Here is a 17,423-nt window from a genome sequence, read left to right as displayed (position 1 = left end):
CATGTACCCCAGATCTTTTGCTTAGATCTGTATGTACCCCATCCCTCCAAATCCCAACTCCAGCTCTCCCTCCACGACTTTTCCTGCACTTTTCAGTACCCAACATCTTATATGCTTTATTAACTTACCTTATTTTTCATCTTTTCTCCACTACAATGTAAATTTTTTGAGGGCAAGGTATTTTTGTTGCATGCAGAAAATTGAACCAACAAAAGATCAAATATACCTTCTTGGACCCTAGTTCTAGACCTCTTATCTCATGCATATGAAAAGAAAACCAACCTGTCTTTATTCTCTCTCTAATCCATTCTGCATACTACTAGATTCATTTATTTAAACCATCATTTTGGTCATGTTGCTTCATTAATTAAAAAACTTCAAATGCTCTTCATTTCCTACCAAATCAATTATTTGGGAGGGGGTATTCAAGGGCCTTTAAGCTAGTGCTAATGTTCCCATGTTCCTTTCAAATTATCCCTTTTTCTTACTCTGATACACAAAATTTCTGCTCCACTCAAATTAAACTGCTTATTCCACGATCCACCTTAACCATTTCTTTCACTATAGCTCTAATTTATCTTAAAACTATATCCAGTTTGGAAAGAGTACTTCAAGTTCAGATGCCACTCTTTCCATTAAGTCCTCATGATTGCTATATGTGTAACTAATCTCTTCTTTCTCTATATGTTAAGCTCTTTAATTCACACTAATCATGTCATTTATACTACTACTACAACACACACACACACACACACACACGCTTTATTGTAAGACAAACATGTCTTATGACCTGTTCTATTAACAGGTCAGTGATTATGTTATATTATTTTTGGATCCTGTAGCAAACCTATTACAAAATTTTCAACCATTAAATTAAATGCCATCCACAAACAATTGTTAACAGGTTAAATAATTTCAAAATCAGAACTCACCATGGAGGTATCCAGACTGAATGTGCTTCCGAGCCTAGACACATCTGTTCTGGGTTCAATTTGTGAGGACAGTGAAAATGGAAGTGAATGCCGGTTGGTTAATTCTCTTCCTGTCCAAGGGTCACTAGGGTTTGGAACAACTACTGGTACTTTGGGGATTGGCCGAGGGAGCCATGATTCCCCAAGGCGGCTAGAGGGGACAGGGGGCAGTTTGTCTCTAGATGGACAGTCTCCTGGTGTGCAGGGCAAGGGGCGTCTCTGAGGCCGGGTTTCTGCTCCACCAGAATATGGCCGGTCTGGAGGGGGTGGTGGTGGAAGATCTCGAAGTGTGGGAGGTATTGGTAAAGGTTTGTCCTTATGAAGGGAGCCAGAAGCAGCCTGCGGAAGCATGATGGAAGCAAATCAATCAAAATTTACTAATCCACAACAAAGAATTAAAAAAGCTAGAAATGGATAATGCTTTACCTTAGAAGCAGTTCCAAGACCAGAAGCACTAGAAGAAATAGACACTCGCTGTTGCAAAAGGTCAAGTCGTGGTGGCACTGGGGGAAGGGAAGTTTGTGGGGGCATTGAGAATGGAGAAGAAGGCCGTTCCACCTAACACAGATAAAATTTCCTAATAGGTTATTCTTGTTTAGATATATAGCATCATTCAACCTCTCCTAAAGCTGTAGCCAGCAAAGATGATACAAACACTGAATATAATTACCAACTGGCCTAAATGGCATTGGGTAGCACATGTTGAATTATTTTGCTACCATTAGAGGGCACTCTCAATCACAGAAATAACATGCAGACGCGAGCTATGGGCAAATAGCTAGAAATGGCTATGCACAACACAGCTGTAAAGGACTCCCAAAATTTCTTTTTTAAATGACATTTAATTGTTTCATTTAAAATTTCAAGAAGCTAAAATAAGCATATTTGTGAAACTTTATTTTAAATATGCAATTTGCCCTTTTCTAAGGTCTAAATAGTAAATTAACTTTCCTGTGATAATTCATTTTACATAGGTCATACTTTTTTTAAAGATTTATTTTTCTTATGCATACAAGAACTGGGGTATAGGCCAGAGGTACAGGGGATGAGAGGATTCACCAGAGACAGAGTAGGGAGCAGAGCAGGCGGAATGATTGAAATACACCACTGAGGGGAGCGGCAGGCAAGACAGGAGAGGTCTGCTGCACCAAGTGGGTAGCTCCCTGGCCAGGTAATAGCTTGATAACACTGACTTTAACTCTTGAGCCACCAGGGAGGCACCGAGGTCATACTTCTTTTGAAAGAGTACACTGTCAATACTAAGTAAAGGTTATAGTTGAATTATTTTGGCTACATAAAAAAAATAGAAATGGCTATGCCACATACCAAAAGCTTCCTAGTTTACAATTTAAAAAAAATTACAACTTCAACCTCCTCATTTTTAGAGAAAGTATTTTCAAGATTAAAAAGATAAATCCAGGGCCTCCCTGGTGGTTCAATGGATTAAGTCTCAGTACTATCAAGCTATGACCAGCCACTGCAGCAGGAATTGGATTCCCAGAGAGCTGACCCACATGGCGCAGCAGATCTCTCCTGTCTTGCCCCCTACTCCTCTTAGCAGTGTATTTCAGTAGATCTGCCAGTTCTGCTCCCCACTCTGTCTCTGGTGAAGCCGCTCATCCCTGACCCCTGTACCTCTGGGCCTATACCCCAGTTCTTATATGCATAAATAAGTGAAAATAAAATCTTTAAAATATACAGACATATAAATATATATAAGTATATAAATACACACACATATAAATCCACATAAAAAAGAAAGGGGAATACATTAATCTCTCAACAGATCATCTGGAGAAACAATGCTTGTGGGCAAAGCAAGAGATCAAAGATGATAAATTTTCTGAGATTATGACAAAGAGGAAAAAAATGAGATTTGTAAGAGGAAAATGACCCACATTATCACTAAAAAGCATCTTAAGTTCTTCTAAAGGAGTGTTATTTCAATCCTATAATTAAAAGGGATTAACATTTTTCTGTCACTTTGTGTTCCCAAAAAAGGAGGCACCAATTCATAGGAAACAATTCAAGTATAACCTTTTCCATTTCCTTGCCTAGAGCTGGGTGATAAATAGTTGGTAAACTTGTACAAATAAACCATCTAGAGATATATAGTAATTCATACAAAATGCTACTTTGCATTTGCATTTCCTAACAGGGAGCAATAGAGATGAAAAATAGGAGCTTCCCTGGTGGTGCAAGGGGTTAAGACTTAAGATGCAGCACTATGAAGCTATCCACAGCCACTGCAGCAAGAGTTCGATACCCAGCCAGGCCACGAGGTGACCCACATGGCACAGACCTCTCCTGCCTCGCTGCTGCTTCCCTCAGCAGTGTACTTCAGTACATCTGCCTGTTCTGCTCCCCACTCTGTCTCTGGTGAATCCTCTCACCTACCACATCTCTGGCCCGCACCTCAGCTCTTGTATGCATAAATAAACCCTTTAAAAAAAGAAAAATAGGCAAATATTCAAGTACTTATAGAAGATGATAAAAACAGCCATCTTCATACTTAGTTCTGTCATTGGTGGTGGGTGATGAGTGAAAGATAAGAAAGCCCTCATCATTAGGTACTTTTACTCAGCCCTTAAGAAAATAGGGTCCAGGGCCTCCCCTGGTGGCGCAGGCAGTTGAGCGCAGGGCTGTGAAATGTCCACAGCCTCTGCAGCACTGGTTCCATCCAGGCCAGCAGGCGAGGGTCCCACATGGCGTGGCAGACCTCTCCTGTCACGCCCACTATGCCCCTCAGCAGTGTATTTCATCAGTCTGCCTGTTCTGTTCCCCGCTTTGTCTCTGGTGAATCCTCTCACCCTCCCACAAATCTGGCCTGTACCCCAGTTATTGTATAAATAAATATTTAAAAAGAGAAAAAGAAAACAGGCTCCATGTCAACTGAGCATGAGCTGCTTAACACCTCAATGGTTAAGGAGTGAAAATGTGATTAGTCAAACTAACTCTCACTTCATCATCAAAATCTAGGTCAGTCACTGTATCCTGCAATTTTTCCATAAAAGAATTTCATATCTGTATCTTCCTTTCCATTCTATTTACCATCCTCAGATTTATTTATTTATTTATTTTGTGGGACCCTCGCCGGCGGCTGGGGAACAAACCGGCACTACAGAGGCTGCAGGCAACCTCGCAGCCCAGCGCTCAACCGCTGCGCCACCAGGGGAGCCCCCATCCTCAGATTTATTTAAAACACCTTCTAGTGATTCTTCCAATTTTCGTTTCTCAAATCCTTTTGCTCACCATTACCAGCTAGTGGTCCTTAAATGCTAATTACCTCAAAATTCATCTATCCCACTGTCCCATGCCATAACTCCTCCCTAGCTCTCGCAACTTTCTCTAATTAGGCCTCCCTAACTAACAGTATTTTCTTCAACTCCTTGTTCTGGAATTCCTATCTCCCTGCCTTTATTTAAGTTGTTTCCCCCTTCAGAAGGGTCTCTGCCTATTTTGACTCCTCCTATCATCTACTCTCTTCCCATTCCTCAAGAGTAGTGGGTTAAGCTAACTATATTCCTCAATTTATGACTCAATAGCATAACCAAACCCTGCAATGTTCTTTTAACTAACGTACATTAAAGTTCCATAAAAGGAAAAAAAATGCAAATGAAGAAATTATCTAAGAAATATGCAAGCATATTTTCAAAACCTAAGGGACATAAAAATGCACATAGAAAGGGTTCATTGCATGGTTTAATGAAGGAAAATAAACGTATAACTGACAAACAAAGCAAAAATAAAAAAGCCCTTAATTTTTCAGGGAACCAGGAATAAGGAAACTATTCTAAAAGCTTCTAGGGAGAGAAGGACAGGGGGCACCAAATAGCAAAAAATACACTAGAAACTAGAAGTCAGTAAAGCTGTAAGAATTTAGAATTGAATTTTCTTGAGTTCTACAACTAGCCAGCAGTTTGAGAATTTGAATAAAAACATTTCAAAATGTCAAATGTTTCAAAAATTATGAATTTCACCTTTTCAGAAAAAGCTATTTTGAGGACATGTTGCATCCAAGCAAGGAAGTAACGTAAGAGAGCGCAAAATATGGGAGCCAAGAAACACGTAATCCAACACAGAAGGGAGGCAGTGAAGTCCCATGAGGATGGCAAGGGGAGAATGCAGGGTGATGGGGACAGAGAACACTTGGAGAATAATCAGTCCAGGCTGGAGCCAAAACATGCAAATTTTGCATATAGGAGTACAATGTGTTATATATACTGCCTACTGTATTAATATAGCAACATAATTTATTTCACAGAAAATTATATTGAGAGGATAGCTGATAGTATGTCACTTGGTAGCAACAGGTACAAACTGAAAAACGTAGTAAATAAAAATAAATCCCAGGAAAAGCAGAAGGTTGGGTAAGAAAGCAAAAGTAATTCTATTATTGTATATAACTTGGCATAGTAGGGAGCAAAATCACTTAAATACTGCATAATAATTTAGCCAAAAATTATTCAAATAACATCAAAAGGAGGAAAATAATAGATCTAAATCTGTTCTTTAATCCCTGAAGTGCACAGGTAACTAATACTGAAGAAAGCAGTATAAGCATATGGTAAGAAACAGTTTTAAGAACTAAAGAGTCTGAATGGGACACATAGAGGAGCTGGAGGGGGGAGGAGCAGGAAGCTGTTATTTCCGTAGGCCTTTTAGCGATTCTCTTAAACTTTAAAAAAGTCATGTGCATTTATCACCTGGATTTTTAAAAAAGGAGATTCCCCATATTAAAAACAAAACAAACAACAAATAACCACCATGATGTGATGAAATAGGCACTTTCATAGTCTCAAATGTCTTTGAGAGTGATTATAGATCAAAAAAATTTAGTATCTATACAGAAATAAATACTTTTACTCAAATATTTTATTCATACAAAGTAGAGAATGTAAGTATAAGGTATGAAGAATAATGAAATAAAACACCCATTTCCTACCTACCATTCAGCTCAGAAATGAAATATAATACCACTTGTCTTTGCAAAATTCCTATGTGCCCCTTCCCTAATTATGTCCTTCTACAATATCAAAGAATATAATGTACATACCTTTCATCAAGCAGTTCTACTGCTAGAAATTTACCCTCTCTACAGACTTGCAATATGTGTAAGCCAGGAAACATGTCTATAGATATGGACATTCATTCATATTGTTTCCCAGCTTACACATATTGGCATTCTATAGATAGAATGCCATTCTTCTCTGAAGTCCTACAGCACTGAAGGAACCCAGTAATTTAGAACAATGCATGTTCTCTGTCATGAAGACAAAAGGGTATTTTGATTTCAAATGAATACACACATTTGAAATTAAAATAAATACATATATTGAAAGTATTAGTTTCCCTAATATTCCAAGAATTAACAGTAAATTTCCATGAATAAGCAAATAGCAATCTATATAAAAACATAAAACTGCCCTACAGATCAAAGCAATCTCTTAAAATGGAACCAAAGACTCCGTTATGAGGGGTCAAACTACTGTCAACTTCAAATAACCAAAAATGTACCATTCAACTAGTATTTCCTTAACTGTCCATTACTGATACAGAATAGATCAACGTATCAATTCCAGTTATGAAGTGTTTTCAATTGCCAAGCCAACATTTCAAGTAATTACATAGGCTCAAATTTGAGTAACTAATTACAAATAATATGGCTCTGGCCTTCTAGGAACTTATATTACAAAGGGAAGGACTTTCGATAAAATATTACAAGGTTGTAAGTTCTATGGCAGATAGTCACAGAGTTCCAGAAACACCTGGGCAGATCTAGTTTATATGAACAGATTGTTCCAGTTCCCCAACATATTTATAGTGTGAGCTAGGGGTGGAACAAAGCAGGGTACAATCTGGAAAGGTTTCCCAGGAAATACAAATTAAATAGGAACTACAATGACACAAGCATGGAGAAATTTTTAGTGATTTGGTGTTGTGGGAACACAAAATCTAAAACGGGAAGGAGGGCCTCCCCCGTGGCGCAGCAGTTGAGCGCTGGGTTGCAAAGCTGCCTGTGGCCTCTGCGGCGCCGGTTCGATCCCCGGCTGCTCCCCGGCCACCAGAGGAGGCTCCCACATGGCGCGCAGACCTCTCCTGCCGCCAGCTGCTCCCCTCAGCAGTGTACTTCGGTCCTTCTGCCTGCTCTGCTCCCTCTGGCTCTGGTGAATTCTCTCACCCTCCCGTGCTTCTGACTGTACCCAGTGCATGTATAAACAAACAAACAAACAAAAAGATAAATAAAACATGCCTCCATTAAAAATAAATAAATAAATAAAACGGGAAGGAAGGAGAAATGCACTTAATCCACTAAGTAAAGAGTCAGCAAAGCATGTAAAGCAAAGGAATGCAGTGATCAGGTTTATACTGGAGATCAAATACTGTGTGGTAGAACAGATGATAATAGCCTGAAATATGGCAGTGGCATTAAGGATAAAGAGGAGAAATATTAAGTAACGATATTAGTGTCTATTCATAGTTATATGAGTACAGGATTGTATGAGTCAAAATAATCAAAGTGCATGATACCTCTTACACAGGAAATGTATATTAGCCCTTATCACTCCTTGTAGCTTGAATGTCATTAATTGCTCTATTGCTTTGAACACAACTCATAATGGATTCTGTTAGTCTTTTAAACGGCAGTTTTACCTTGGCACCAGCCAATTCCTTCATCATGAAGAGAGAATCATCAGCTCGTTCATCATCATCATCGTCATAATTTGGGGAGGGAGCTCCCTCTGCTCCTTGCCTCAACAGGCTGCCATTTCCTCTAGGATCAAATGGATCTACCACAATGGGTTCAGTACCTTTAATTTCGCATCGGCAGAATGGACAGCCCTGTCCTTCTGATTCCTGCACAGGAAATAGGAGATGGTAACAGACACATATGTGATTTAAAACATCAGTCCACGAGGAAATAAATTTCCTACAAATGAAAAAAGAAATTCAAAGTTTAAAACCTCGCCCATATACCAGACTCTCCTATACATCTATAAAAGATATATAACCCCAGTTCTTCAGAGTGATTACATTACTCAGAAATTGTATGGTTTGAATCCATACCTGCCAGGACGTAAGACAGGATGTGCACATGAGGTGTCCACAGGGTTCAATCTTCACGTCTTTATCATTTTCAGCACATATTTTACACAGTTGGAATGTGGAGCCCATCTCACAGTATAATTCATATTGTTCCTTTGATTAAAAAAAAATTAAGAGATTACTCAGCTTCTTGCAGATTATTTGTTGAATGAATGAATGACACCTTAAATGATAAAAACAAGGAAAATAAAAACTTACTCTCAATACAAATGTTGTTTTTATGCAAGTGTCACAACAGTGGTTATATTCTCTTAATAAGCTAGAAAGCACCTGGTATTGATTCTATTTTAAATTGCATGGTTTAAAGAGAAACTGCACATATATAAATTAATCTAATATCATTCTGTCAGTTCCATAAAGTATACACAAAAAATTGTCTCTAGTGAGTGATATGGTTATAATATAAAACAAAACTCACCTGGGTCACTTTGATGTGGTCTTGGGGAGTTGGTTCACATAAGCCTGTCAGGTCAGGATTCTGATTCCGTCCATCAGGAAACAAATAGCTATACAAAGAGTAACAAGCCTATTCATCACTACTTGCTAAGACAGACAAATGATATCTAAGAAATCCCTCATTCTAAAAGGGCAACTTTTTGTTAGTGCAAAGATAAATCTCACTAATACTTCAAGAAAAATAAATAACAGAAAGTTCCAAGAAGATACTCTCCAAAGACTGCTGTTTTTTCCCCAGAACACAATGCCACAAGTTCTACCTTTCAATTAAGGGGTTGACAAACTTTTTCTATAAAAATCCAGATAGTAAAGGACCTCCCCTGGTGGCACAGCGGTTGAGCGCTGGGCTGCAAAGCTGCCCACAGCCTCTGCAGCACCGGTTCAATCCCCAACCACTGGTGAGGGGCCCACATGGTGTGCAGACCTCTCCTGTCGTGCCCGCTGCTCCCCTCAACAGTGTATTTTGTCTGTCTGCCTGTTCTGTTCTCTGCTCTAGCTCTGGTGAATTCTCTCACCCTCCCACGCTTCTGACTGTACCCAGAGCATGTATAAATAAGCAAATTAAAAAAAAAAAAATGCAGATAGTAAATATTTTAGGCTTTGTAAGTCACCTAAGTCTTGTAATACACTTTCTTCTTTGATTGTTGTTTTTTTTTTTAAAGATTTATCCATTTACGCATACAAGAGCTGGGGTACAGGCCAGAGATGCGGGGGGGTAAGAGGATTCACCAGACTCATAGTGGGGAACAGAACAGGCAGATTGACTAAAGTACACTACAGAGGGGAGAAGCGGGAGAGACAGGAGAGGTCTGCTGCGCCATGCGGGCTTCTCTCTGGCCAGCCGGGGATTGAACTCGTGCTGCAGAGGCTGTGGACTGCTTCACAGTGTGATGCTTAACCCCTTGCACCACCAGGGAGGCCCTGATTGTTGCTTTTTTAAACAATACTTTAAAAAGAAAAACTCTTAGATGCAGGCTTTGCCAAAATAGCTAGCCTATAGGCCATAGTTTGCAAACCCCTATTTTATTTTTTTTTAAGATTTATTTATGTATTTATTTATTTATACAAGAACCGGGGTACAGGCCAGATGTGTGGGAGAGTGAGAGCATTCACCAGAGACAAAGCAGGGAACAGAACAAGCAGACAGTCGAAATACACTGCTGAGAGGAGCAGCGGGCGAGACAGGAGAGGTCTGCCATGCCATGTGGAAGGCTCGCCGTCTGGCTTGGATTGAACCGACATTGCAGAGGCTGAAGACAGGTTCACAGCACTGCGCTCAACCACCTGCGCCACCAGGGGAGGCCCACAAACCCATATTTTAATATAGGGATCCAAATCACAAAGTATAAACTCTTAATTTAAAGTGCATTTGCTCCATCTCTGGCCTGTACCCCAGCTCTTGTATACATAAATAAATAAATCTTTAAAAAAAGAAAAGAAAACAGAAAATGATGTATAATGGAAAATGGATTTTCTTTTAAATCATTTTAAATCACAAGTAGTTTTCTGATACTTGGTCAAATGTTAGTGTTTTTAGAGCTGACCAACTGATAATCAATTTGTATTCCCAAAGGAATAGCAATTCTAGAATAAATAAGAATTTCATCATAAATATTAGCATAGGTTATTATAAAGCTGACAAAATGGTGCTGAACCAAAATGAAGTTAGGATGAAGGTCATTAGGCCTGCTGTTGTTAGGAATATCATCTAATCACTCTAACATTGCCTATTTAAATAACTGGTAAATTTTTCTACTAATTGGTATTATTTTAAAATCAAATATAGAACTGAAAAACATTTGGAAAAGAAAAAGTTTACTCATGGTAGTAGCTGAAGCAGTAGAGAAAAATAATTACACTCAAGGAATCCCCTCTAAATAAAAACAAAAGTTCTACAGAATCTGAAGGTCAAATCAGTGACCTGTTAATGAGTCCTGAATCTTAATTTATAGAAGAAACTTGGAATAAAGTAATTTATGATAAAGTTTTATAGCCTCTAAGTTCATACACTCTAGCAGATGGTAAACAGTAGGAACTCACAAGCCTTCTCTGAAGCCATCAATCAGTGCTTGGAAGAGAGGTTTATTGTGAGGGATTGTCTGGAGAATGTTCCCATCAGCAGTGACATACCCAATGGCCCACTGACCCAGACGTGTACAGCTCAGCCGGAAAATGTAACTGAAAACAGAGATAAACAGAATCATTGATATATGTGCTCCAATTAGGATGGAAGACAAGACAGAAAGAAAAATCAAAAGGACCATCAATAATAGATTTTTCAGTGACTCCAATCCAAAAGCAAAGGGCATACATGTCTAATACTTAAGTGGCTTATAAGGATTTATCAAAGCATATCTGAAAAAGTCAGTTCCCCTAATAAACAGACATCAATCCTATTGCAGAATCGTGATCACTAGAATATGAATAAAAAGATCATGTTTCCTTAATTCCAGCAAAGGTCACAAGAAAATAAAATTCAGAAGTATAAACCTCTTTGTTTCATGGCACTGACCTTCCAGGTTTGTGAATGAATTTCTGGAGCCGAGCTTTTACTTCATCATACGTCAGGAAAGCCATGTAACCAGGATGAGTCACAGCAAGACTATTCCAGTTCCTGAGCAAAGAGGACCAGGGCTAAAGAAACAAGAGATCAATCAGGCCATTTGGTTCAAGACATATAAGCAGCCTCAGAGCAAGGAAGAACAAAAGGAAAAATCACTTCAATTCTCAATTCTAAATTCTAAATTTATTGTTACTTTAAGGGAAAGAAGACAAACATACCTGGGAGATAAGGACTTTGAAAACTTAAGAAATTAATATATGCTTATCAAGAGAAACTTAACAAAATAAAATTAAAGAAATTTTAAAGCAACTCTAACCAACAATAGTGAGGTTAGACAACAACAAAGAAAAAGCAGAGAAACAGGACAGAACCTTTGCATACAATTAAAAAGTTCCAATTAAAGATTTGTGCAAGGTGGTATATAAACACACATTATTTTTAGAAAAATGAGTTCTTTATGAAGCATCAATACATTTCAATATTAACTGTTAAAAATTATAATACATAAAATTTATAAAAAAATAAATAAATAAATAAAAATTATAATACAATAGGAGAAAAAATTGGAAGTATATATAAATATATAACAGAAAGCTAATTAAATATAACCACTTTCTGGATGTTCTACAACCAATAAAATGATGCAAAAGAAGAATATTTAATAATAGATCATGTGAGGGAAGAAAGCAGAGTGCAGTTATTTTAATCAATATATACAATATATATGTACATGAATACAAGGTAGTTTTAATTTTACCTTTATAATAGGCAAAATACCAAATGCTATTTTTAAAAAAGCTTTCTCTTGAAAAAAAGTAGCAATAATAGTCAACTTTTAAGTATCCTACCTGAAAGAGTCGTGTAAAGATGTCAAACTCAAAAACTGAAATATAATCATTGCAGGTCAGATCTATAGTGGATTTCAGAGCCATGGCCTCCAGCCCAGAACTGATGGGATGTACTTCATGAAGGGCCTGCCTGAAGCTCTTCCAAGGGACTATCGTCCTGAGGTGAGGGTGGGTGAGAAGGCACAGAGTGAGATAACAAATATCTCTTGGCATTGATATAATCAAGGGCAAGATTCACAAAGAAAGCTCTCAATATCAATGTCAATTCTCTTAAAGCTGAGCTATATTTTGGATTGAGAACAGAAAGTAAATTATATATTAATTTTCTTTTTTTTAATCTTTTTTTTTTTAAAGATTTATTTATTTATACAAGCACTGGGTACAGTCAGAAGCAAGGGAGGGTGAGAGAATTCACCAGACCCAGAGCGGAGAGCAGAACAGGCAGACTGACGAAGTACACTGCTGAGGGGAGCAGCAGGCGGCAGGAGAGGTCTGCGCACCTTGTGGGACTCTCGTCCGGTGGCCAGGGATCAAACTGGCGCTGCAGAGGCTGTGGGCAGCTTCGCAACCCAGCGCTCAACTGCTGCACCACCGGGGAGGCCCATATATATTAATTTTCTAATGAGTGAATTAGTAATTGACAAGTCTTTTTCCACTATTGTTTGGCCAAAAATCATGAATTAATTCCCTTTCTCAACTTTCTTCACATGTTCATTCTATTAGAGATGGAGAGATGAGGTCATTCTTTTTATATAATAAATGTAATCTGTGACTATATAATAACATAATCTGTAGTCAGACTTTTATTAACTGAATGCCTATGTTCAAACTGACCTTTAAAAAGCATGTAAGGCCCTCCTGGTGGCCTAGGGGTACAATCTATCACCTCTATGGCCTGAGTTCAATCCCTGGCCAGGGAGCTAACCCACATATAGTGCAGCAGACCTCTCCAGTCTTGCCCACTCTCCCCTTAGCAGTGTATTTCAGTAAATCGGCCGTTCTGTTCCTTGCTCTGTCTCCGGTAAATTCTCTCCCAACCCCGCACCTTTGGCCTACACCCCAGTTCTACACACATATAAAAAATAATTAGAATACCTATAATATCATTGTCATTGAAATGTTTATATATTTAGCTATCTGAAAATAGGGATATTGGCATTTTAAACTCTTTTCTAATGCAGTTATTACATTAGAGAAACAAATTTGAACTTATTTCCATCCTTTTCAAATAGGTTTTTTTTTTCAAATAGGTTTTAGACATTGCTAATTATTCCATAAGTTTCTATGTAAACACATTGTTTTTTTAGATAAAAAAGGTATCGACTTGTTTCTAGAATCTATTTGTTCTAGTAGTACTATTTGTTTCTAGAATCTATTTGTTCTAGTAGTACTTTCTACTACTTTCTACTATAAAATTTAAATATATAATAACATTTATATTAAAACTTCAAAACATAAACTTGCCGCAAAAAACTGTTTACATAATTTAAAACTTCTGAACATCAAACGACAATATAAGGCAGGAGAAAAATAAGCCATTGACTAGAAGGAACAGGCAAGTCAGAATAAGAATCTTTACTGATCCTAAATGTGAAAAGATGCTCAATTTCCCTTGTCATCAGGAATATAAGGCAAAATATGATATCAATTCATATTACTAGTATTAGCCAAACTGTGAAGCTGGAATTCATGTACATCATTTATAGGAACATATACTGACTGGTACAACCACTTTGGAAAGCAATTAGGCTTAGGCAAAGCATGAGTTATGAAAGCCACTGACTCAGCAATTTCACTTCTAGACAGATATAACTCTGGAGATATTCTTACTTACATATGAAGACAAATACAATTTTGTTCACTGCAGAACTGTTTGTGATAATAACTTGAAATACAAATGTTCAGAATTGATGGGGAAAGAGAAGCAGATTCAATCAAAGAGTTGGGGTTTCAACTGAATCTACAAAGCTTTAATTCTTTTTTTTTTTAAAGGTTGCTATGGTCAAGGAAAAGAAGATAACAAAAAAAAGCACTCAATATCAATGCCATATTTACAAAAGCCAGAAAGTAGGTACACATGTACTACTTTAAAAAAAAAGAAAAGGATTTTTTTCATTTACTTACGCATACAAGAACTGGAGTCTAGGCCAGAGGTGTGGGGAGAAAGAGGATTCAGCAGACACAGTGGGTAACAGATCAGATGGATCTACTGAAATACACTGCTGAGGGGAGCAGAGAGCAAGACAGGAGAGGTCTGCTGCACCTTGTGGGTTAGCTCCGTGGCAGGGGGGAGGCGGGGGCACAGATCGAACTCATGCTGCAGTGACTGTTGATAGCTTGACAGCACTGAGACTTTAACCCCTGTGTTACCAGGGAGGGCCCACAAGTATGACTTTTCTGTCTTCCAAAGTTTTAAGTATTTCATTCATTAAAAAAAAAAAAAAACAAAAAACTACAACATAAGCTTCAATTTTCCATAGTTCAAATTTATTATTGTGAGACTTACTTTTCCCCAAAAGCTTTCCTCCAAAATTCAGCAGCATCTGCTTTAGTAATCCGAAATGTGTCTCCTTGAAAGAGTCCACTTGGAAAGATCCCTTTTAGTTCTGCCAGCATGTGGCTGAAGATCAGGGACAGTTTGGTTAAGTTTCGCCTATAAAAGATGAGAAACGCAATAATAAAAAAACACATAAAACTTAAAGGTACTGAATTCACCATACCAGGTGTAGAATTAATGACATTAAAATACACTTTCAAAGAACCTTTTCAAACATATTTTCTAGCCAACACTAGTAAAAGATACATAAAACTGGGGAAGAAGAGAAAAAAGGAAAGAGCTATTGACAACATTAAATAATCTGTAGTATTGTTATCTTTATTCAGAAGGGCTTCAGAAACTGTTTTTGTTTTAACATCCTATGAAAGATGCAAACGCGGAAGACAGACTGACATTCACTGGGTCCACGATTCTCTCATTCAAATTGCTGTTACATAGTAAATAAGAAAAATGTATTTTCACTATGACAAATAAGAGAATTTGATAAATTAAGTGCAAGAATTGGTACACTGCTACTACTCAAAAAAGAAATGTTAGAAAGGCAAAATATACATCCTGCTTAATATAAACTATTCTAAATTTTAAAAATCATATATAACTCACTCAAGTTTTAAAACTTAAAAGTCTCAATAAGGACTATTTAAATATCCAGACATAATAAATATTTTCATGAGATCAGGCCTTAAAAGAGGTAAATTTTTACCAAAGCAACTCCTTTTCCTTTACCAAAAAAGAAATGCTAATATCCAAATCACATAAAAATTTCACCGTAAGTATACATGCTATTCCTTGGTTTTTATTTTTTTTAATGATTTATTTATTTATGAAGATTTATTTATTTATTTATACAAGCTCTGGGTATAGTCAGAAGCACGGGAGGGTGAGAGAATTCACCAGAGCCAGAGTGGGGAGCAGAGCAGGCAGAAGGACCAAAGTACACTGCTGAGGGGAGCAGTGGGCGGCAGGAGAGGTCTGCGCGCTATGTGGGACCCTCCTCCTGGTGGCCAGGGAGCAGCCGGGGATGGAACCGGCGCTGCAGAGGCTGCGGGCAGCTTCACAACCCAGCGCTCAACCGCTGCGCCACCGGGGAGGCCCTATTCCTTGGTTTTTAACAATTGGTTAACTTTAGTCTAATAACCTCTGCTTAATAGAGGGATTATAAAGATGCCACACTGTACCAATATAACACACCAAGTGATGTCTGTACTTTTAGATATGTACTTTCATCAGATTATCTTTGTTATTTTTAATGATATTGTTACACAAAACAAAATAAAGTTGTTTAGATACTGTTTTACATCAAAACACCTACTAGTTATATTTGTTTATTATTGCTTGCCTCAACAATTAGTATTTATGTATTCAAAAGTGTACTGTCATACAAGTGGACTAAAAAATTTCAAGTCAACTCATGATCAAATATGATTGCTAAAATTTTCCTTAACAGAGATACTATTTTCTTTTTTTAAAAAAAGATTATTTATTTATGCATACAAGAGCTAGGGTACGGCCAGAGATATGGAGGGCGGGGGGCGAGAGGATTCAACAGAGTCGAGTGGGGAACAGAACAGGAAATACACTGCTGAGGGGAGCAGCGGGCAAGACAGGAGAGGTCTGCTGTGCCATGTGGGTTGCTCCCTGGCCAGCTGGGATTCACAGCCGGGGATGGAACTCCTGCTGCAGAGGCTGCAAATTGCTTCTCAGTGCGGGGCTTAATCCCTTGGGTCTCCAGGGAGGCCCTATTTTCTTTTCTTATGCTATACTGGAGAGCCATCATCAATCCCATCCTCATCTTTCCTGGAAATGCTGCACCAAAGTAACCAAGTTTTTCAGCCTTAACTCTTCTGCAAAATGCTGCTGAAATCTTTCCAGTCAGTTTTTCAACAATTCAGCTTCATTTTTAAAAAATATTTGTCTTCGGGCCTCCCTGGTGGCGCAGCGGTTGAGCATTGGGCTGCGAAGCTGCCCGCAGCCTCTGCAGTGCCAGTTCGATCCCTGGCCGCTGGCGAGGGTCCCACATGGTGCGCAGACCTCTCCTGCCGCGCCCGCTGCTCCCCTCAGCAGTGTACTTCATCAGCCTGCCTGTTCCGCTCCCCACTCTGGCTCTGGTGGATTCTCTCACCCTCCCTTGCTTCTGACTGTACCCAGTGCTTGTATAAATAAATAAATCTTTAATATATATATATATATCTGTCTTCTTGCACTTGTAACAAGTTATTCTCTTTCTAGATTCCTATTTGCTTTCTCAAAGCACCTACAAAAGTGATAAAAGTAATATTTCTTCAAGACAGTCCAAGACAATCCACATGCTATAATTAATTCAGTGAACAAAAAACACAAGCACATATCCAATCCCTAAACTATGTTAATCATTTTCCTCCTTGCACTTTGAGACCCTTCAATTATTGCTGGCTAGGACTTTTTACTATTTTACTAAAGAGGAAACAAAAAAAAAATTCAAGGATATATCACAGAGGGAATCTGCAACAGATTAACTTGGTAGAAAAATTGCAAAGTACAAATTATCCCAAAGACTTTACTTTCAACTCTTCAGGACACTGGACTTCACAGTGAAATGAACCTCAATATTTATATAACACTCTGCCAAATGTTAATCCTTAAAGTCCACTATCCCTTTAAGACATGGTAAATTGCTGAGAACCTACTATATGTAGAAACTATGTTAAAAGGTATAGCAGAATAATGTATAATGGTAAAAAGACATATCACACTCCTGAGGTTACAAGAGAACTCTTTCTGGAAGAAACAGGTTTGAATCTTATATCTTCCTGAAAACATCTTTCCTTGGTTTCTTCCAGAGTATACCCTTGCTTCTCCTACTTGCTTTTGTTCTTCCTTTGGCTTTTCTTCCATTCTCTTAATAGCTAAGTCCCAATAATTTGTTCTCTGTTATTTTCTTC

At 38.1% G+C, this 17,423-nt stretch overlaps 1 protein-coding gene across 1 annotated transcript in view; it reads right to left on the bottom strand.

Annotated features, from left to right (window-relative positions):
* CBL (Cbl proto-oncogene) overlaps window positions 1-17,423 on the bottom strand; it is a gene marked incomplete at its 3' end in the record, with an annotated part of 78,260 nt that overhangs the window by 12,322 nt on the left and 48,515 nt on the right. The window contains exons 3-11 of the mRNA XM_084251367.1: window positions 14,452-14,598; window positions 11,946-12,102; window positions 11,047-11,168; window positions 10,575-10,712; window positions 8,497-8,584; window positions 8,040-8,171; window positions 7,626-7,829; window positions 1,398-1,529; window positions 933-1,310 (exon numbers count right to left, since the gene is read on the bottom strand). Coding sequence (XP_084107493.1) covers window positions 933-1,310; window positions 1,398-1,529; window positions 7,626-7,829; window positions 8,040-8,171; window positions 8,497-8,584; window positions 10,575-10,712; window positions 11,047-11,168; window positions 11,946-12,102; window positions 14,452-14,598 — 1,498 coding nt within the window. The remainder of the gene's footprint in view (window positions 1-932; window positions 1,311-1,397; window positions 1,530-7,625; window positions 7,830-8,039; window positions 8,172-8,496; window positions 8,585-10,574; window positions 10,713-11,046; window positions 11,169-11,945; window positions 12,103-14,451; window positions 14,599-17,423) is intronic.

The sequence above is a fragment of the Talpa europaea genome, assembly GCF_964194135.1.
Source record: "Talpa europaea genome assembly, chromosome: 12".
Lineage (NCBI taxonomy): Eukaryota > Metazoa > Chordata > Mammalia > Eulipotyphla > Talpidae > Talpa > Talpa europaea.
Note: the sequence above shows the minus strand (reverse complement) of the source record. Positions and strands in the feature narration are given on the sequence as shown.